The sequence below is a fragment of the Halichoerus grypus genome, chromosome 4, assembly GCF_964656455.1.
Source record: "Halichoerus grypus chromosome 4, mHalGry1.hap1.1, whole genome shotgun sequence".
NCBI lineage: Eukaryota > Metazoa > Chordata > Mammalia > Carnivora > Phocidae > Halichoerus > Halichoerus grypus.
Window position 1 is genome coordinate 58,737,940 of NC_135715.1, and position 22,016 is coordinate 58,759,955.

Genomic DNA, 22,016 nt, shown 5'->3' on the forward strand with positions numbered 1-22,016 from the left:
TATCTGCTGACCCCCACCCTGCCGATCCTTGGCTATAAGTCCCACCTGCCCAGGCTGGCTGCAAAACGACCCTGAAGTACTAAGCAACAGTAACAACACAACACAGTGGTGTGTGTACATAACACACTCTGTGTTTTCCTAACCACTCCCTCCTGTTAAAATATCCTGGCCTAAGAAAAGCAACGACAATTACAACAGGATGTTTGCTCTCTATAAAGCACTTTCTAGGTGAGTTAGCAGACACGCTAAAAGAGCAAGAGATGAATAAATTCCAGCAAGATCTTGAGCAAATTATTTACTTGAGCAAATTATTTACAAATAAAAAAAAGAGGCTGTGGCTCAGGTCATGATCTCAGGGTCCTGGGATGGAGCCCCTGCAGCAGGCTCCTTGCTCACCAGGGAGCCTGCTTCTCCCTCTCCCTCTGCTGCTCCCCCTGCTTGTGCTCGCTCTCTTTCTTCTCAAGTAAATGAATAAAATCTTTAAAAGTGGTTTCTTTTTTTATTTGTAAAACGGGAGAGTCATAACCCCCATCTCGGTTCTTGGCGTTTTATTTTTTTATTTTTTTTAAAGATTTTATTTATTTATTTGACAGAGAGAGACACAGCGAGAGAAGGAACACAAGCAGGGGGAGTGGGAGAGGGAGAAGCAGGCTTCCCACGGAGCAGGGAGCCCAACACGGGGCTCCATCCCAGGACCCCGGGATCATTATCTGAGCCGAAGGCAGACGCTTAACCAACTGAGCCACCCAGGCGCCCGGTTCTTGGCGTTTTAATGAAATAGTGCGTGGGAAAGCAAAAAGCACCTCACAAATGTGACTGGTTCCAAGAGCCAAATCACTGCAGCTGCAGATGCCAATTAGAGAGCTGCAGAGTCAACGGCTTCTGATGGGCCATAATTTTTAAAAAATTATGTTTTCTGGAGGTATCATTGTTTGCTGGGAAAAACATGATGACATGGCCGAAAAAAAAATTAAGCAGTAAGTTTAACTGCGCAGTTCCACCACAGTGACACAACTATTAAATTTTTACCGTTTACCTTCAACATAGTTACTATTTTTTAGAGGGTTTTAATCATACTTCGGCAGTTTTTAAAAGTCTGTAGGGTCCAAGCGAACAAAAGAATCTCCAGGCTCCAGAAGAAAAAATAACCAAAAACCAAAAAACCATCAAGGCATGTGTTCTGAGTTGCTAAGAAACGGGGTTGGTGCGAGGCTTCGCCGGGCTGGGGACATCTGCGCGGCCCGTCCGCCGCGGGAGCCCAGCTCGGGCCGCGCAGGGCCGTGGGAGGGGCTGTGGAGCCTGCCCCGCCCCGACCACCTGGGGAAGGAAGCGGAAAAGGGGAACCGGCAGCAGCCCCTGCAGTTCCTTCTCTTCTCGCTCTTGGGACGCTACTGCCGCGCGGAAAGCAGCTGCGGGCGAGCGGACTGCCACAGAGGAGGAGCTTTCGGCCGCAGCCTAGTAACACCGAGGTAACTTTACTTGCCCTCTTCCCCGCCCGCGTGAGGAATGAACGCCGCCTGTCTTACTTTCTTCCAGGGGCAACCGCAATATTCCCGCCTCCCCCCCACCCCGGGGGAGAGATGTCCCAGCCACGTGTCCCCTAGGTCGGGAACAGGGCTTGGTTTTAGAAATTGGGCATTTCTAAATGAAAAAAAAAAAGGTGAGTCGTGCTCTATAGGCAATTTACCTTGATAAGGCAATGGAGGAAACCACTTGGCTGTGACTGGTAAATGTGTCCCCAGGCAACCGTATTTGAAATACCACTGTTTGCAGGACGCAGTGCTGGTCCTGAGGGGAGCTCCAGAGGCAGCCGACTGTCCTCTTCACTTGGTGCACTGAACTGGAGCTAGCTTCCACTTCGGGAGTTAGGCTTATAGGAAGAAAATAGAGGCGGGAAGCCACAGACTAGCCAGAACTGAAGACATCTTTCGGTCATTCCTACTGAACTGGGTTATATCTAACTGGAACTTCCTTTTGCCTCTTTGCTTTAACTACCAAGGAAGGTGAGCCCGCGTTGGGTGTCTTCCAGGAAGCCCTACCCTCTTCTCTGATGCAGCCCCCTTCCCTCCCAGATAGATCAGCTCGGGGTGACTCATTTGCCCTACTTCCTGGCCCTTTCAGAGCCCAGGCCTGTGTTTGAAACCTGACATCGTAAAGACACTTCCTGCTTTTGGAGGAGAGGCTCTTCTTCGGTGTGCCTGCGTGGATTTGTGTTCCTCCCGAAAAGAATGGCTGATGTGTGCACCTGGCCTTTCTCCCCTAGGGGTTAGCAGTAGCCACCATGGGTTCTGTGAATTCCCGAGGTCACAAGGCAGAAGCCCAGGTGGTGATGATTGGCCTCGACTCAGCTGGGAAGACCACGCTCCTGTACAAACTGAAGGGCTACCAGCTGGTGGAGACCCTGCCCACTGTTGGTTTCAACGTGGAGCCTCTCAGAGTCCCTGGGCATGTGTCTCTGACCATCTGGGATGTGGGGGGGCAGACCCAGCTGAGGGCCAACTGGAAGGACTACCTGGAAGGCACGGATGTCCTTGTGTATGTGCTGGATAGCACAGATGAAGCTCGCTTGCCCGAGGCGGTGGCTGAGCTCGTGGAAGTCCTGAATGATCCACACATGGCCCGCGTCCCTTTCTTGGTGCTGGCCAACAAGCAGGAGGCGCCCGATGCTCTGCCACTGCTCTGGATCAGAGACAGGCTGGGCCTGGAGAGATTCCAGGACCGCAGCTGGGAGCTCCGGGCCTGCAGTGCCCTCACCGGCGCTGGGCTGCCCGAGGCCCTGCAGAGCTTGAGAAGGCTCCTGAAATCCCGCTGCCACTGTGTCTCCAGGTGAGCGCAGGTGCAGCGGGGGAGTGGGGAGAGCAAGAAGACTGGATCCAGGCAGAGCAGCGTGACTCTGCCCATACGAACTGAAAGAAGCAGCTAGTCCTTGAGAATCTGAAACTCAGTTTGTCAAACAAGATGTCCTTCTGTGCTTGGACAGGATATTTTCTTCTTGGGGCTTATTGTCACGAGGGTTTATGCTGAAAACCAACTATTCTTTGAATAATAATACTCTAAGGGGAAAAAAAATGCCTCAACATACTTCCTTTGATAACTCATTACCAAGGGTGAACTGAGCAATTGTAATACTAGAACAATGAATGGTTGCATTACAATTAAGACCTAAATTTACAGAGGGAAAGAGATTTCAAAATCAGATTAGAATATCATCTGGACATGGTCACGATCTTAGGAGTGATTTTTCTCTGGTGCCCCTGGGTATGTGCCACGATCACTGTGAGTGCAAGCTGCCAGGGCTAGCAGATTGGAGTAGGTGACTCTGGCCCCACGGAACCTTGGGTTTAGAAGTTCGCTCGGGCATTTGGCCCTGGGCAAGAGGCTGGGAGTTAAAGCCTTCCAAAATTTATCCTTTTCTCTGACCCTGATGAACTCTTCTCCACCTTTTATCATCTTGTATTGGTCTTTCTCTAAAATGCTTCATTTTTATCTTTTTTTCTTTCTCTTTTCTCCATACAGCACATATCTTTCCTTAAAGATCAGATTAATCAAATATTTCATTCATTTATTCATTCATTTAATCAACAAATATGTAGAGCATTGAATTTGGGCAAACAGCACTGAGTTTTTAGTTATGAGCCAGGCCCTTGAGATGGGAGGTGTGGATTTTGAAGATACATGTAACAAAAATGCTTCTTTCTCATTATTAACAGTAAAAAAGAAAATTGAACATAGCATCCTACAAGGGTTTTCAGGTGATCTTTACCTAGGAACCATGAAGCTCCTGAAATTATTTGCAGAATTATTTGCAAAACGTTATGCTTTGAGCCTTTTTTGGGGGGGGCGGGGGAAGAAGATCCATAACTTTTATCAGACTTTCAAAGGCTTTTGTAACTCCCAGAAGTTAAGAATCACTGATCTGGTCTTACCTATCATCCAACGGAGGAATACTTTTTATAATCTGAGCTTTTTAATGGCAAGCAGCTCGTACTTGACACCTGCTCTCATGTTAAACAGCTCTACATGTTAGCTATTCCTACTCTGGGCTAAAACCTTCCTCCTTATGGATGGTGGTTCTCCCCTCTCTGGAGTGACACGGTATAAATGGGCCCTCAACACTCTTCCAACATCTGAGATCCACTAGGTCCCTCTACCCAAATTCTTCCTTCTAACATCAGGTTAGGCATGCTCCGTTCTTTCCACTACTTGTCAGTAGATAGGTTTTCCTGTGTCAGGCACAGGAAAGTACAAAGATGCACAGACAGATTGGACAAGGCCTCAGGCCTCATGGAGCTCTGCTTGGGGAAGCAGTAGGACAAAACTCCCATAAAAAAAGCAGATAGAGGCTCAATTCAGCAACTGTTTATTGAGCACTTACTGGGGTCAAGTTCTGTGCTCGGTGCTTTCCATAGTTATCTCAAATTCTCTCAATTCTGCAAAGTAGGTATCATTCTCATGTTGCATAATTAGAAACTGAGGCTGGGGGAGGTTCTGACTTGCTTGAGGCACAGAACTATTAAGTGACATATCTGGAACTTGAAACCTGGTAGGTCTAGCCCAAATGATGCCTGTATTCTTCCACAACATCATGTTTCTAGAAGGTTTAAGCCAAGGTTGAGCTTCAGTCAGCTGATGTGATGAGGGAAGCAGTCGAGTCAGAGGAAGGAGACTGCTTGGAAGTATGAGGGGGAGTGAAGGAAGGACAAGTAAGCGGCGTGGGGTGAGGGGTGGATGAGGGGGCTGTATTATAATAGGAAACAAAACTGGAAAGAACTTTAAGTCCAAGCTGGGGAAAATTTGGACTTTCGTAATCTGGATTTGGCTCAGGGAAGTGAAACCAGTGGACTTAACATTTAGGAGGATAATTTAGTGGCTGTGTAGGGTGGAATAAAAAGAAGGGGGACACTGGAGTCGGGCAGGCAGGGAGACCAGCTAGCCGCCCTTTGCAGTAACAGAGGAGAGGGGAGGAAGAGAGAGGAGAAATTAAAAGCCATTTTTGAGGGAAAAAGCTGAGAGAAGAACAAGTTGAAGATGGCGTTAAGATTTTGAGTGTATGTGACAGGAGGGATTGGAATGACCTGAGAAGGTGGACACAGGAGGAACAAGTTGGGATGGGGCCAGAACTGGTGGGTTCTGGTCTTGAAGTGCTGGGTATGGATGTTTGGGACGGGGCCAGAACTGGTGGGTTCTGGTCTTGAAGTACTGGGTATGGATGTGTTGAGAGCTTCTTTCAGATCGTTCTATTACCTGCAGTCCCCGAAATACTGAGTACCCTGCTGGGTGCATCAGCTGGTTCCCACTCACACAGGCTCCTTTCCCCCGCTGATGTGTCAGTTTTTATCATGAGCTCATCTTTGGTAGGATTTGTTTTTCCTGTGTGACCCCCATGTGCCCTGCATTGTGACAATGTTTCTACACAGAGTGGTTTCACATTAGTGTTGACTAGGCTCCTGGAGGTTTCAACTGTTTTAGACCAAACATTATGTTAGTTTCTCTGCTTGGGGCTCATGGCCTCACAGGTGGCATCGATTTGGGTTCTGTGCCCATTCATGGCACAGGCCCTAGGGATTCAATTTCTGACAGGTGACTTTTTTTTTTGCACCCATGTTCCAAAGAGACCATTTACTTCTTCATACTTTCCTGAGCTAGTGAATACCATTTCCCAATCCCCTTTTTAAGGAAGGGGCATCTCTTTGATGCTCTTGCTTTTCTATTGAGCTCAAATCAAAATTTTCTCTCTTCCAAGCAAGCCTAAGGCCATACCTCCTGTTCCCATACAGGTGTTATAACCTTAGCCCAGTCCCTAGAGCCTAACCTTGGCTTCTCTAGTATCTCCGTGGGCTCCAGGCTCCCAGCTTACACTTACCTGCTTTGACTGTGGTTTTGCTCTTCATTTCTGTCACTTGAGGATGTCCCTTCTTTGTTTAAGGACAGCATGTATTAAAATGCAATTTTTTGGTGATACTTTACCCAACATTTCCATCCCTCTGTAATAAGCAAGGGTCCATCTGCTATGAACTGTCCTTCTGAATGTCCTGAACTGTTTTGATATGTGGCAGGGAGATCTGTACTTAGGAAGATGGCTTGGGTAGCTGACTTGGGGTGGAGAGAGGGTCCTAAACCAGGGAGGCAGGGTAGAAGGTGACCGGGATGTCTTTTGACTGACATGCCCGCTCTTGCCACCCATGGGGCAAACAGACATCCTGTCACCGCAGAAGCCATCATGCTGTGGGCATCTGTTCGTTTCTCTTGACAATTGTCCGTCTCTTTTCTAACATCAGGACGCACCAAGATCTTGTCCAGCTCTGAGAGTGTGCTCCTTGTTTGGACCAAACAGAGTGGACAGGGGGACCAGCAGGTAGTGTGTGACGACAGCCCCAAATCCTTGAAGGCAGATGTGCTCTTAATAAGCCCCAGGAGCTCTCCTCTCATCATCCCCCCCTTGGATAAGATTTGGGAAGAAGGGTAACAAAACAAAATATCCTAAGAACCATGCCCATTAGTGCTCAGTTGGTGTTGACCAGAACTCCCTGCTGGTCCCTGCTTGAAGGGATTGAATGCCAAATCAGTCACAGAATCACCCAGCAGGTGAGTTCTGGAATGGGAACTATATATACAACTCTCTGGACAGAAGGTGGGGTTGGAGAGCCTCAGAGTCCGAGGGCAGCCTGCCAGCCTTCTACCTCCCCAGCTTCTGAGATGTTTGCCTCGTGTGAGTATGGGAATGCCACGGGATGCAAGGCCCCCCAGCACCTTCCTGGGATTTCCCATGCCCTCTGTGCACGTGCTCCGGCTCTTCACGCTTCCATGTCAGCAGGCCGTCCGGTAGTTACCCGAGTGATGCCAGCTGTGGCGGCAGGCCTCTGGGGTCACACCACCTTAGGCAAGCCTCCTGAACCCCTACTGTCTTTTAGGCTTAGGATATTTTCCCGTTGGAATCTTGCCCACGATTTTAAGGCTCTCAGATCCCACCTTGCAGGAAGCTCTGCCCGTATGCCTCAGCCCATGCTCATCCCCTTCCTGAACTCTCCTGGTGCTGGCCCACTTGTTAGTGCCTGAATCGGGGCTGTTCTACACCTGGGCACATAGTCTCTCCAAGGATGGTCTAAGTTCCTAGAGATCAGGGGATGCCTTACATCCTTTGATCCTCTTCAAAGCCTATAACGATATTAGGTACTGAGAGCTGCTCATTGAATACCTGGGTGAATAATGAATAACTGTTTAAAGCTATTGAACTGGGTGTCATGGTGGGGAGTCCCCAGGTCCTCTGAACTGTCCAGAGTGAAATCCCCAAATGAGAACTCCAAGAGGCTCATTAGCTCGAGAGCCAAAATGGCAGCACGAACCTGTACTTCATGCATCCTCTGTAGTGAAGACAACAGCAAAAAGTCATACGTGCTCTTTGTGGAACATGTCATGCTCAGAACCACCCGACTTGTAGTCTAAGTAGCAGAGGGAATGCTAAGTGGGGACCTAGTGAGGTAGGGCAAGGGGCCGCTGGGGAGGCCAAGGCCCTGGAGGTAGGTGGCCAGTGAGAGCACGCGCAGGGCCCAGAGCCAGTGCCTGGGAGGAGGGCCAGGTTGCTCTCCTGCCCAGGCAGGGGCCCCGCCTTGCCCACTCCAGGGCTCCCATCCTTCCTTCTGCTTCACCCTAACACTGGTGGTGCTGGAGGGAGGCTAAGACCATCCTTTCTCAGAACCTTCCCTGAAGGCCACGGGGAAGCTAGCCTTGCCTGCCTGGAAGCAAAATGACAGTAGGTCCAGGCTAGCCCTTGCAAGTGGGAATCACACTCCCTTTGCTGCTGGCAACTGAAGGGTAGGGCAGTCAGTATTCAGTAGGGTAACCTCAGCCCTTGCTTCCCCACCTGAGGCAGGCCAGGGCCCTCCAAGGCCATGGAAGGGGGAGGTAGGGGGCAGATGGAAGGGTTTCCCTCCTGCTCTTCTGCTCAGAGAGATACATACACATATTCACACACACACACATATATATACACACATATACACATTACAGAGCTACAAACAGGAAACCTTAGGAAAAAACAAATCGTGCTTTCTGGTTTATTTTTTAAATGGTGCTCTCCTTACCTGAGAGGTACTTTGCCTGTTCCAATTCCCCCACACCTTTCAGATCCATCAAGCTCCCATTAATCCCCGAGAGTGCGTGAAGGAGCAGGAATGTGCGCCAGTGGATGTGGCAATAAATGCAGGACAGCAGGTGTCTGTTTTCTTCTTAAATTAAAATGCCTCTGTTCTTTTTTTCTGTGAACACTGTGTACAGTGAGAACTGTTCCAGTTTGGAGAGCTGATTACCCATCTGAATATGAGGCTGAGTTTCTCCCTTTCCGACTCATGGATTTTAAAGATTTTTCTCCTTCCTCTCTTGGTCAGAATCAATCCTCTTGGTGAAAGTGAACCACGGGGGTTGGTTTTGACTTGGTTCTGCTGTGGTTTTCAGTTGTCCGTCCTCCCCGGTCTACACACGCACCTCCTCCTGCAGGCCTGGGATAGTTGTGTCCCTCCAAGTGGACCAGGCGCGCATGCCCCACACGTGGGTGAGCCAGGACCTTGCCTTTCCTTCTTGTCCTCAAGGATTTAGAACACACATCAACACCTCAAGCATTCCCAACCCAGCCTCAGGTGGGGTGGTGAGGTCCCCTCACAGAAGACTTGCACTTTCCTCAGAACCAAGATGATGCAACTCAGCGGGATAAGTGGAGAATGGGCGGGGGGGAGGGGGGAGGGAAGGTGGGGCAGAGCCCTCCCTTCCAGAAGCCCCAGGCCCGGCCTTCAGACAGATGGAAGTCAAATAGGAATGATGAGTTGTTTAGTCTGTGCCTCTTTCTGCAGAGCCTGGGATGAGATGGGAGAGTCCCTGGGTGAACAGGAGGTGGAGAGGCCAACCTTTGCTGCCACCTCTTGGCCTGTAAGGACAAATACAAATTCAAAATAGGAGAGTTAATTGTCCCTGTTGAAAAGAAGAGACTTCTCCCTGCATCCCTTTTCTTAGAGCATTAACTTTAGACAACTTGTAAGTTCTTTCCTCTGTCTCTTTGAAATGTATGTAAATCCTTTAAAAAGCTAAATAAAGCTGTTGCCAGCTTTAGGACTCAGGAATGTCTTTCTCAAGGACCTGGGACCAATCCCTTTGAAATGTCAACATCTAGGGAGATAGGGCCTGCCTCCCAGTCTCTGTGGAAGGGCAGGAGCCTAACTCGGCAAAGTACCTCACTCCACGTTGCAAAACTACTTCCTGTCATAAAGATAGGAGAAGCCAATTAGCTAACAGATGGTGACCCCAATTACCAGGTAAATCTAGGATGAACCTTGTATGACAAATGGTGCTGTCACGCCCTTGAGGACTGGTTATTAGGTAGGTAATGGGTTGTGTCTGCCTGGCTGTATCAGAGGGTGAGACTCCTTTCTGTCTTTGCAATCTCTAGCTGATGGCCTGTGACGTACATCACATTCTGGTTGAAAGCTTATTCAATAAGAAAACTGTCTTCCTTCTCTACTACCTTTGTGGAGAGGTTGGCAGATTTGTTTTTAATTCTAGTTCCCCAACAGCTCCCATTGGTTTGGCTCTGTGAGCTTCTAGTCGAACCCATGATTAGCAAAATAATATTGGTGAGGGCTAATCAACTGGAATGCATCCTAGAAGGTTTCTGAAGGACTCCTAATTAGGAATGATGAACATGAGTTCAGTATGACCCAAGGCATTTTCCTCTCACAAGATTATGGAAACCTGTGACTGCTTCCAACTTACTGAGAGACGTATTTCTTGGTGTGGTGAAGCATGACCCCTGTATCCCTTTCCCATACGGCTCATAAAAGCAGCAGCTCAGGAAAAACAAAACAATTTTAGAAAGGAAAAAAAAAGGAGTCTTTTATTTTTACCTCATTGTCTTGATTTCCACTCCTCTGACAACATTCACCCCCAAGGAGATTTGGCTCTACAGCTACAGAGCTAAGTATTTAAAAAATTTCCATGAGAAAATGGCCTTGTTCTGCCTCAGATTTCAAGCTAAGACCTAATAATGAATCCTTCTCCCTCCCCTGACCCCCTCCTCCCCACCAGCAACCTGGAACCTGGAAATATCCATGTGGATATTTTTGCAGCCTACTTCAAGCATGAAATCACAAACCTAAACAAATTAGTTCTCACAAAAGCATTTCCATTTCTTCAAATAAAAGGAGGCATCATGATTATAAACTATCTCCAGATTATGAACATGATACCATTATCATTTTGCCATTTATATTTACCTTTTTGAATTCCACAAACTTCAATTTCATATGGCATGAAATGTTGGCTTAACCTGGAGGGAAAATATAAAGGATATAAATAAATGTATACAGAGATTTTGAGGGTTATGAAAATTCTTCCATGAGAGTATCACTATCAAGACGGAGGTGCAGCCCCACCCTTTGCTCAAACTGGTGCTGTCTAAATGCAGTTAAGTGCTCTGGTTTGGAGCCTGGCCTTAAAGTCGGTCAGAACTGACTAGAACACCAGCTCTGCCTCACCAGCTGGGTAACCTGGGCAAATTATTTAACCTAACAAAGCTCCAGCTCCCTCATCTACAGAATGGGAATGATAATAGGGAGTACCTCACAAAGTTCTTGTGAGAGTTCAGTGAGGTAATGTGTCCCTCCTAATGACCCCCTTCAGGTAGTATATTCATCATATTCTAGCCCAAACTCACTGGGATGCTGCAGGTAGAGCCTGGGGAGTGAATGTCCAGGCTTCTCAGGTCTGAAACCAGCTCTTAATGTTGATCTAGAAAATTAGAATTCAGTGAGGTAATGTGTCCATCTAGTCAACTTATGTTTCTGGAGCACCAACTATGTGCCAAACACCGAGCCACGTACACGAACGACAGGATGAAGGAGACACATCGTCCCTGCCCTCCGACACACAGTCTAGCTTTTGGTATGGGACAACTATGAAGTCATGCTACAGTACATTAAAAATGCATATGAAACACAGAGTTCTGGGGGCCCAGGCTTTCTTTGCTGCCTTAGAATTTTCCAGACCCAGACTTGTTCTGGAGTAAAGAGGGTGTTATAGCTGGTGAAAGGGTAGGGGGGTGGGAGTGAAGTCACAAGACAGCTCTTACGAATTCTGAAACTCTGGACACTTAGCCTCCATCCGCCTTCCTACCATTTCTACTGACAGCTCTATTTTAGTGCTTCTCCTCTGCCCTTTCCTAGCCCAAAGCACTTTCAATAAAAGTACTGTAAGCCTAGAATTAATATCTCCTCCATGCAGTGTATTTTTTTAATTATTATTTGAGTATAGTTGACCTAAAATTTTACAATAGTTTCAGGTGTACAACATAGTGATTGGACAAGTTTATACACTATGCTTTCTTCACCACATTTAAATGCACCCTCCTCTTACAAAGGCTAGTAGGTTGAATGGCTAGGAGTGATTTCAGAAGACTGGAAATTGAAGCCCACATTAAATTCCACTCCTCTTTGAAATTCTACATTTACAGGTTCATTCCTTGGACTTCAGTTTTTAAAAGAAAATATCCCTAGAAGAAGGGCAGCAAGGATGGTTTAGTTATTTGCACTTTAATGTGAATGCATTCTCAATATCTTTTCAGGAGAGGTTTTGTTAAGAACGCAAAGCTAAAAGTTGAGAACAGCTGAAAAAGGGAAGGAGTACCGCCAGAAATGTAAGAGCTGGAAATTCACAACTTTGCTCAAGGCCATATGAATGTGGGCCCCCTATCTCTCATTGTCCACACAGCAGGGACCTACTGTGTGCAGAAATAAGGCCCAAGAGGGAAGGTCTGGGTATGTTGGACTGCCACCTTCTCAGGCACTTGGAAAACAGTGGCCTAGAGCCAGGGAGTGGAGAGCTAAGTGGCCAGCCGGGGAGCACCCCTCTGGAATGGGGAGTGAGTAGGGAATGAATAATCTGGCCTCTCCTTCCTCCCACCCCCCATTATCTCCATCAGAGGTTGGCCTCCCAGGGCATAGAGCAGGGTAGACAGGGGTGGGGAATGGCAAATGGAAAACAAGCAGCCCAAGCTCTTTTATTTCTGCTCAGTAGAGAGTGCTAAAGTACAAGGGTCAACTAGCCAGAAGGTAGGATCAGTCTTTAACTGGAAAAGCCACTCTTTCCTCAGTTGTATCCTGTACTTGGAGTGGGGCTTCTCCAGGTGCAGAAGGACAACATCATGACCCAGGCAGAAGAAGATGTGAAGATCACAGAATTCCACGGGCCTAATCCTACCTGGGGAGGGAATTCATTCCTCTAAATTAGCATTCCAAACTCTTCAAGTAAGTCATTTGCAAAGGTACCCCCTTCTACCACTTTGAAGGTAAGATTAAGTTCTCTAGGGATCAGATGATCCCTAGGAATCAAGAGCTCTGGGCTGCGGGGGTGAGAAGCCTGCTGGTTGTTTTGTTCTGACACAGCTGTGGGTCACAAGATTCTTACACAAGCTTGGGGGTGGCCTGCCATGCCACGAGCGCTTCCTTCCCCTCAGCCAGTGATGATGACTCCGATTTCAGAAAGGAGCTCAACCAGCATGTTCATCTTGGGGCACTTCTCAGCCATTTTCTAGATCAACATTAAGAGCTGGTTTCAGACCTGAGAAGCCTGGACATTCACTACCCAGGCTCTACCTGCAGCATTCCAGTGAGTTTGGGCTAGAATATGATGAATATACTACCTGAAGGGGGTCATTAGGAGGGACAGAGAAAGAAAGTTGTGGAGACTTGTGGTTTAAGGTTGGGAAATGCAACATACATGTAACTCAACTATCTGCCCAAACCTTACTAGCGGGACAGCAAAGGAAAAAAAAAAAAGGCCAAACCCCACATGGACGAAGAAAGCAGAAGAGAGAGTAGCAGGCTTGAGATAGCAATGAAATTATGGAAGATGGAAAGTAATCTCATAGACCAAATAAAGTGGAAACCTAAGTTGGCTGGGGGCTGGGGGCTGGGTGTGTGTGTGTGTGTGTGTGTAGCTTAGAGGACATCCTCTGTACCAGGTACTGGTCTAAGTGTTGAAGGTACATTGACTCATATAACACCCCAACAACGCTAGAATTTGTACTCTGATTTTGGGGATGAAGTACAGAGAAGTTAAATAACTTGTCCCAGGTCACACAGCAGAATCTGTAGAAGTGTGGCCCAGAGACCATGCTCTGTAGCCTCACAGTGATAAGCAAGTCCTTCTGCACCAAACCCTGGGAGATCTCCAGACTTGGAATATCAGGAAGCTTCAAAATGGGGATGAAAATAGAATTGGTGGGAAGCCTGTATGAAGAGACAGACCCTCAGATTCCTTCACTATCTTACTCAGGCCAGGCAACTGCCCCAGGGCTCCCTGGTAGGATACCACTGGTTTATTCTCTGGAGGCATTACCCAGTTGAGGATGAGACAGCTATGAAAACAGGAGAATTCAGTGAAAGTTTGTGAACTGACTGGTGAGGCTCTGCAGACACCCTCCCCATTCAGCCCCCGTGCTGGCAGTGAGGTTTGCACTCCCCAGGCAGGAACTGGGGGCTCCTCTGTAGGAGTTCTGACCAGTTGGAGAGAAGATGTCAACACTGACATCTGAAGGTCCTCTCATGAACCAGTTGCCTCACTGATTGATGAGCCCTGCCCACAGACCCAGGGCTCATACAAGCTTCTAGCAGCTTTTTGGTATCTTCCTCTTTTTTCCACCTACATTTTTATTATGGAAAAAGTAAACATATAGAAACATTGGAAATATAATGAACACCCATATACCTACCTTTTAAGTTGTACAATAATTAGCATCTTAACATATTTGCTTTATCTTTAGATAAATACAGATAAATAAATATAGATAAATATATGTCCATATATTGTTTCTCTGAACCATTTGAAAATGAGCTGTGGACATTGTGATATTTCACCCCTACATATTTCAGTAGAAGGTCATTATCATACATAATCGAAATCTATACATAATCCATGATTGCACCTAAGAAAATTTTAAATAATTCTCTAATACAGTCTAATATTCAATCCATATTGAAATTTCCCTCATTGTCCCTAGAATGCCATTGCATTTGGTTATTATGTATCTTTATTCTCCTCCCTAGAACAGTCCTCTTCCTTTTGTTTGTCCCCCTTCCCTTTTGGAAGAGACCAGGTCTCACAACTGATTTGCCTGATTGTTTCCTTGTGGTATCATTTAACTTGTCCTTGTATCTCTTGTAAATCCTGTCAACTGGAAGTTAGATCTAAAGGCACGGATAGATTCAGATCAGATGTTTTTGGCAAGTCATATGGATTTTCTACTTCATATTGCATCATATCAGGAGATAACATCTGCTGTCTCACTAGTGGTGAAGTGAAGTTTGGTAAAGGCAGTGACCGCTAGATCTCTCCACTGTAAAGATCTGCTTTCCCCTTTGCAGGGACCATGGATAATGTCTGGCACAGTGTGCATATCCTGTGCAATGCATTACTCCAATGTAAACAGACAATAAAGGATAATGGGACATCTGAAAAAGAGCTTCCAACATGAAAGAGAGACAAAAACAAACAAAAAGTTAACTCAGAAGAGATCAGTGCAGGAAACAAAAGAAAACTTCCCCTAAACAATCAATATCCTTAGAAATAAGAGAAGATATCATACCCATAAGGCAAGATTCATAAGGCAAGATTGCTATAAAAAAAATTTAGAAAACAAGAAAGAGCTCTTGGAAATCTACACTGAAAATCGAACACAAAGTTGGAAGATAAAGTAGAAACAAAAATCTCCTGGGCACCTGGGTGGTTCAGTGGGTTAAGTGTCTGACTCTTGGTTTTGGCTCAGGTCGTGACATCAGGGTCGTGAAATCAAGCCCTGCATCAGGCTCTGTGCTGAGTGTGGAACCTGCTTAAGAGTCTCTCTCTCCGGACACCTGGGTGGCTCAGTTGGTTAAGTGTCTCCTTTGGCTCAGGTCATGATACCAGGGTCCTAGGATTGAGTCCCGCATTGGGCTCCTTGCTCAGTGGGGAGCTTGCTTCTCCCTCTCCCTCTGCCTGCCGCTCCCCCGCTTGTGCTCTCTCTCTGTGACAAATAAATAAATAAAAATTAAAAAAAAAAATTCTCTCTCTCCTCCCTCTGCCTCTTCCCACTCCCTTGCACATGCTCTCACTCGCTCTAAAAAATAAAAAAATAAAATAAATAAATAAATAAATAAATAAGTGAAGAGGGATAGGGGTGCCTGGGTGGCTCAGTTGTTAAGCGTCTGCCTTCGGCTCAGGTCATGATCCCAGCGTCCTGGGATCGAGCCCTGCATTGAGCCCCGCATCGGGGGCTTCCCTGCTCAGCGGGAAGCCTGCTTCTCCCTCTCCCACTCCCCCTGCTTGTGTTCCCTCTTTCGATGTCTCTCTCTCTGTCAAATAAATAAATAAAATCGTAAAAAAAATAAAAAAAAAAGTGAAAGGGGATGAATTATAAGATAAATAAAACATGAACATTTCCCAGAACACATGAATTTTAGCTTGAAAGATCAGTCTTTGGAGGGCCCAATACAAATACATTTTATAAAGATAAACACAAAAACACAATATTAGGAAATTTCAGAACATCCTAAAAGAGAAAAATAGGTCACATACAACAGAGCAAGAATCAGAATAGCATTAAAACATCTTAATGACAATACTAAAATCTAAAGGATAATGGAGCAAAGCCTTCAAAATTCTGAGAGCAATTTTAACAATGAATTGGACTATAGGCCCTAGAAAAAAATAAATACCTTTGAATCCATGCTGATGTAAATAAATAAATGAATCACTAAATAAATGGAGAAGGGACAGCTCTACCTTACAAAAGAATTACATTAACAAATGTAGAAGAAAGGAGGAAAATAGAAATTAACATTAAGAATATTACAGTAATAATTGTAGGCAAGATTTACCAATTGAGGCTAAAATTAGTGGGTGAAAGTTTGAGGATAAACAGGATATTTGCATTGTCTTAAAGTATGTCCACTAGAGGCTTCTCAAAAAATTAAAAATAGAACTACCATATGATCCAGTAATCACAGTACTGGGTTTACTCAAAAAATATGAAAGCATTAATTCAAAAGGATACATGCACTGCTATGTTTACTGAAGCATTATTTATAATAGCCAAGATATGGAAGCAGCCCAAATATCCATCCATAAATGAATGGATAACGAAGATGTGGCATAAGCAATGTCCACAATAGCCAAACTATGGAAAGAGCCCAGATGTCCATCGACAGATGAATGGATAAAGAAGATGTGGTATATATATACATTGGAATACCACTCAGCCATCAAAAAAATGACATCTTGCCATTTGCAACGGTGTGGATGGAACTAGAGGGTTTTATGCTAAGTGAAATAAGTCAATCTGAGAAAGACAAATACCATATGATTTCACTCATATGTGGCATTTGAGAAACAAAACAGGATCATAGGGGAAGAGAGGAAAAAATAAAACAAGACGAAATCAGAGAGGGAGATAAACCATAAGAGACTCTTAATCATAGGAAACAAACTGAGGGTTGCTGGAGGGGAGAGGGGTGGAGGGATGGGGTAATGGGTGATGGACATAAATTTTTTTAAAAATGTAATATAATGTTTAAAAAAAAAGGAATTTTTAACACTAATTGAAATGGCAGTGGTTAAACCTTGGGCTACCCTCCCTGGGCACACCTGGGGGTGGAGGGCCAGACCGGAGCCACCCAGCCTCAGTTTCCAGTTTATTTATTTTTCCTTGAGCATTTAAAAAATATTTATATATGCCTCAGGTATTATTTTAGCCAATACTTTATCTCAGTATTTAGAACAAAATGCTATGATTTTACAAGAAACATAGATTCTTTTCAACTATTTTTAATACAGCAAAATAAAGATTAAGAAAAAGGCTAAAAAAAAGATGTGGCATATATATACAATGGAATATTATTCAGTCATAAATATGAATGAAATCTTGCCATTTGCAGCAACATGGACGAATCTAGGGAGTAGAATGCTAAGTGAAATAAATCAGTCAGAGAAAGACAAATGCAATATGACTTCACTCATGTGGAATTTAAGAAACAAAACAAACAAGCAAAGGGAAAAAAAAGAGAGAGAGGCAAACGAAGAAACAGACTCTTAACTATAGAGAACAAACTTGATGGTTACCAGAGAGGAGGGGGGAGGGGGAAGGGGGGGAATAGGTGATGGGGATTAAGGAATGCACTTGTGATGAGCACTGGGTGTTGTATGGAAGTGCTGAATCACTATATTTTGCACCTGAAACTAACATTACAATGTATGTTAACTATACTGGAATTAAAATAAAATTTTAAAAAAGTATGTCCACCAGGATATTTATTAATTATGAGAAAAAAATAGTAACTCACAGTGGGGAAAACTGGCACAAACCATATAGCCAAGTGGTCAAGATTAACACCATCAGTAATAAGTCACACCACCTTCACACACCCCTGATCAGATGCACTAAGAAGGGCACATCACTTCTGTGGTATTCTTGCCAAAAATCCAGAACCTTGGTCTAATCATGAGAAATCAGGAAAATCTAAATTGTGGGACATTCTACCAAATACCTGACCACTATTCTTCAAAACTGTTAAGATCATGAAAGACAAAGTAAGACTAAGGAACTGTTCCAGATTAGAAGATACTAAGAAGGGGCGCCTGGGTGGCTCAGTCGGTTAAGCGTCTGCCTTTGGCTCAGGTCATGATCCCAGGGTCCTGGGATCGAGCCCCGCATCGGGCTTCTTGTTCTGCGGGAAGCCTGCTTCTCCTTCTCCCACTCCCTCTGCTTGTGTTCCCTCTCTCGCTGTCTCTCTCTGTCAAATAAATAAATAAAATCTTAAAAAAAAAAAAAAAAGATACTAAGAAGACTCCACAATGAGATGTAATATGGGATCCTGGAATGGACCCTGGAAACATAAAATGATGATCGGGAAAACTGATGAAATCCAAAGTCCATAATGCAGTCAATACTAGTGTACCAAAATTAATGCCTTCGTTTCGATCATTGTGCAATGGCTATGTTACATGTTAGCATCAGGGGAAGCTCGGTAAAGGCATTAGATAGAACGCTAATGTTTTTGCAACATTTCTGAAAGTCTAGAAAAAAAGTAAGAAAACATTCTGAGGGAAAATTGTTGTTGTAACCTAAACAATCAATCGTGCAGATAGAATAATGACATTTTCAGACAAGTAAGGACTTGTGCACCTTTTATCAGGAGACTACTGGTCGTCGTGCTCCCTCAAGAGGATAGACCAAAATGAAGACAGGGGATGCAGGCAATATGGAATTCAACACTAGAGGGGAGCAAAGGAGTTTCCAGAACAAGAGCTACCCGTACAGCTGGGAGCAAGAGAACCAACCGTTCCCAGAAGGATGTCTCACTTACGTCTTTTGTCATAAGAAACTAATAGTTTACCTTATCTGCTTGATTCTATCAGTGAAGTTTTCAGTTTTGACAGTTTAGGTTGTCTTATTGATAAGTATGTAGAAAACCAAGCAAGAAATAACACAAAGAAGGGCAATTATCAGCTCCTGGGGAAACAAAAGGTTGCACTGAAAAGAAGTGTAACCATAGTGTTCTATAATGGCCCAGTTGTGAACAATTTTTTTTCATATTCATAACAGTGTACACACTAAATACTCATTTAACCAAAAGTCTATATTGGGAATATGGGGGAAGGGATATATGTGTGGGGGTGAAAACTGGGGGAGAGTGCAAGAGAGTGCAAGTCTCACCTTCCTAGGTAAGAAGAGAATAGGTTGTGTCTGAAGTTGAAAAAAATCAAGAAACAGCAACAGAAGCATGGGGGAAAGAAGTAGGGAAAATATCAGAAGATACAGCGAAAACAGTTGTTTCTGGGGAGAAGGAATTAGGGGTTAGTAGGGAGTGAGGCAGGAGACCGCTGTTTTTCATTATAAGCCTCTACTTTTATTTCACTTCTTAAGCCAGATATCTGTATTCTTTTTATAAAAATAAAAACTACATTTCAAATAATAAATAAGTTGAGAGCAACCAAAACAGCGTGGGTAACCATGCTCACTCCACGGTTAATTTAGGCATGGAAAGCCAACTACCTGTAGGCTCCAGCCTCGTCCATTTGCCATTCCTTCCTGCTCTCCCTGATTCTTGGGGAAGGCTGATCTTCACCTGGCCGGCCCCCGGGGCGCTCTCCCTTCCTTGGTGCTTCCTTGGCACCCATTTGTCAGAAAGGTTCACCACCCTCAGCCATGGAAGAGTTCTTTGGTGGCCACGCTGCCCTTCCGTGTGCCCGCTCCCTGCACACTCCTCGGGATCACTCTGGGCGGCGTCCTGTTCTCGGGCTCACGGAGCCTGTGCGCATCTTGAGGAGCTTCCGGGCAGAGAGCTGCTGTGAAAAACCACCACTAAAGAACAAGTCTTTATCCCCTTCCTTTTTTTTTTTTTTTTTCTTTCTGACTTACCTTCAAGGGTTTCCCAGGACTGCCGGGTTCCCTGGAGCATCTTTGCAACAAAATGCTGCTGCTGTAGCAACTGACAGAAGAAACCCTGTCTTTAGCTCTGTCCTGTGTACCGCAGGTGAGCACGATGGTGCCATCGCCCTGGCTCCTCACTCCTTTCCCCGCCCCCGCAACTCCCCTGTCGGGGCCTCACCAGGGATGGACGGCCCTTGCCGGGGGAGTTGAGCGTGGCGTGGCCACGTGACTCTCTTTGGCCAATGGGATGGGAGCAGATGTGACTCAGGCCGGGGTTGGCCATGTGCTCGCGCGCTGGGGCTTCCTCTCTCCTGCTGCCTTTTTTTTTTTTTTTTTAAGATTTTATTTATTTATTTATTTGAGAGAAAGAGAAAGAGAGAAACAGCATGAGAGGGGAGAGGGTCAGAGGGAGAAGCAGGCTCCCCGCTGAGCCGGGAGCCCGATGTGGGACTCCATCCCGGGACTCCCGGATCATGACCCGAGCCGAAAGCAGTCGCTTAACCAACTGAGCCACCCAGGCGCCCCTCCTGCTTCTGCCCGCGCGGTCAGAAGAACAAGCTTGGGCCAGTCCGCTAAGGACGATGAGAGACTCGTAGAGCCAAGCCACCAACGCAGTCCAGAGACCTGAAGTGAGAAGCACAGCCACTCAGCCACTGCAGACTGAGCAGAGTTGACCAGCCGAGCCCAGTGCAGATCAGCCTCATCCCAGACGACACAAAGCTCTGAGGGCAAATGCTTCCCGTTGCACTGAACTGATGTTTGTGGGTTTTTCCTCCCCTTGACATTAGCTAACACGGGCACCGAACGTTGGAAGCTACCTGTCTACTGTTTTATATCAGGATTTCATGGGGCGCCTGGGTGGCTCAGTCCGTTAAGCGACTGCCTTCGGCTCAGGTCGTGATCCCAGGGTGCTGGGATCGAGCCCCACATCGGGCTCCCTGCTCCACGGGGAGTTTGCTTCTCCCTCTCCCACTCCCCCTGCTTGTGCTTTCTCTCTTAACGTCTCTCTGTCAAATAAATAAAATCTTAAAAAAAAAAAAAAAGATTTCATCTATCGGGGTGCCTGGGTAGCTCAGTCAGTTGAGAGTCTGCCTTCTGCTCAGGTCATGATCCCGGGGTCCTGGGAAGAGCCCCGGGTGGGGCTTTCTGCTCAGCGGGGAGTCTGCTTCTTCCTCTACCCTTCCCCCCTGCTCATGTTCTCTCTCTCACATAAACAAAATCTTAAAAAAAAAGATTTCCTGTATATAAAATAATGCTCAGGGATGGTATTCCAGCTACGAGTCTGAGAAGTAGCCATTTTCACTGCACTGTCCCCCTCAGCGCTCAGGGGTGCATATTCCCTTGATGTGACTGTATATGTGTTGGACTCTTGAGTATAAAGTGATAAAGCATATGATTAGGTAAGGTAGAATCTCTTTTGCCATCTGCTACACCTTTCTGAAGTTATAACTTCTTTTCCTTAGTTCATAAATGATTAAAGACCCAAGCTATTTTCCTGTGTGAAGTTGTGTGAAAGTGCATGTTGGAATTCTTACATTCCTTGGTTTTCCACTTTCATGGGCTCTCAGGGTGTCCTTGGCCACCAGACTCTTTCCCATCTTGGCGATGTTTAGTTGAGCTAATGCGAACACACTGATTGACGGTGTGCTGCAAGCAGGTTTTAGTAAGGGGTGAGGATCAGGCAATGGGTTCTAGAAGCCAGAGATCCCAGAATGCATCCAAAGCAGAGACTCCTGTATGATGATCACAAAGCGGAGAGGAAGAAACCATCATGAAGCAGAGGGGGAAATGCACCTTGGTTGGGCAAAACCCACAGGCACCTAACCACTCACGTCTAACAAAGCATTCCCATCTGTCCTGCAGTGTCAGCTTTTCTTGGAACAGAGCTGCCTGGGGTGGGGGTGGGGGGTGGAGGTGGGGGGAGACTCCCCCAAAGCTTGGGGGTCTGGGGCTGTGGACAGGTGGAAAACCAGAGAGGAAGGACAGGTACACTCGTGGGCTGTGGTTCACAACTAGTTTGGATTTAAGAAAAGAAACGGAATAATACATTTTCAGAATGCCAGCTGGAATAGCCAGGGCTAGTCTTCTGAATCAGGAATGAGGTTGTGCTGGATTTGCTCACCTAATAAAAGTCTCCTCCCAGGCCCAAGGCATTTTAAGTAGATGTCAGGGAGCACAGTATGAAGAACCAGAAGGGAGGGAAGCAGGAAAAACAAGGAGATCCCTGTCCAATGGGATCCCAGCCTCAAGGTGAACAGTGCCCTCTGGGTGTCAATCTGGTGGACAGTGAAGATGTGAATTCTCAGGAGAATCCTCTCTCCTCTCCTGTTGCCCTAGGATGGCTCAGCTACTAGACAAAACGGAATGTGGTAGAAAGCCAGGGCTGAGTAGGATTAGGACTGGCGAGATGGGCCAAGCGGGGCTGGCTCATGATGTGATGAGCTCAGGTTCACTTTTGGGAGGGATTGGTGTCCTATGCCATCTGGGGTAGGATCTGGCCATGAGTCAAGGCAGCTGACGGCTCTCAGGAGGTGGCTGTGGCATGGTTTGGGCTGGTGCTTCCCAAGGT

The 22,016-nt window shown here is 46.0% G+C and overlaps 1 protein-coding gene and 1 long non-coding RNA gene across 8 annotated transcripts in view; one reads left to right on the top strand and one right to left on the bottom strand.

The window, feature by feature from the left end:
* LOC144381581 (uncharacterized) overlaps nucleotides 1-19,567 on the bottom strand; it is a 29,977-nt gene extending 10,410 nt beyond the window's left edge. Inside the window, exons 1-4 of the long non-coding RNA XR_013446987.1 lie at nucleotides 19,436-19,567; nucleotides 10,260-10,312; nucleotides 9,760-9,833; nucleotides 8,082-8,917 (exon numbers count right to left, since the gene is read on the bottom strand). This is a non-coding gene — a long non-coding RNA (uncharacterized LOC144381581). The remainder of the gene's footprint in view (nucleotides 1-8,081; nucleotides 8,918-9,759; nucleotides 9,834-10,259; nucleotides 10,313-19,435) is intronic.
* Nucleotides 1,120-22,016, top strand: part of ARL11 (ARF like GTPase 11) — a 44,450-nt gene continuing 23,553 nt past the window's right edge. Inside the window, exons 1-2 of one of the 7 annotated variants that reach the window (XR_013446986.1) lie at nucleotides 1,120-1,469; nucleotides 19,443-19,550. Coding sequence is in view for 2 of the 7 variants with exons in the window: in XM_036104612.2 (XP_035960505.1) it covers nucleotides 2,282-2,830 (549 nt within the window). In the remaining 5 variants the exon portion in view is untranslated. Of the gene's footprint in view, nucleotides 1,470-2,121; nucleotides 3,086-19,442; nucleotides 19,551-22,016 lie in introns of those variants that run through there. The other 6 variants (XR_013446985.1, XR_013446982.1, XR_013446984.1 and 3 more) reach the window with 6 other exon arrangements.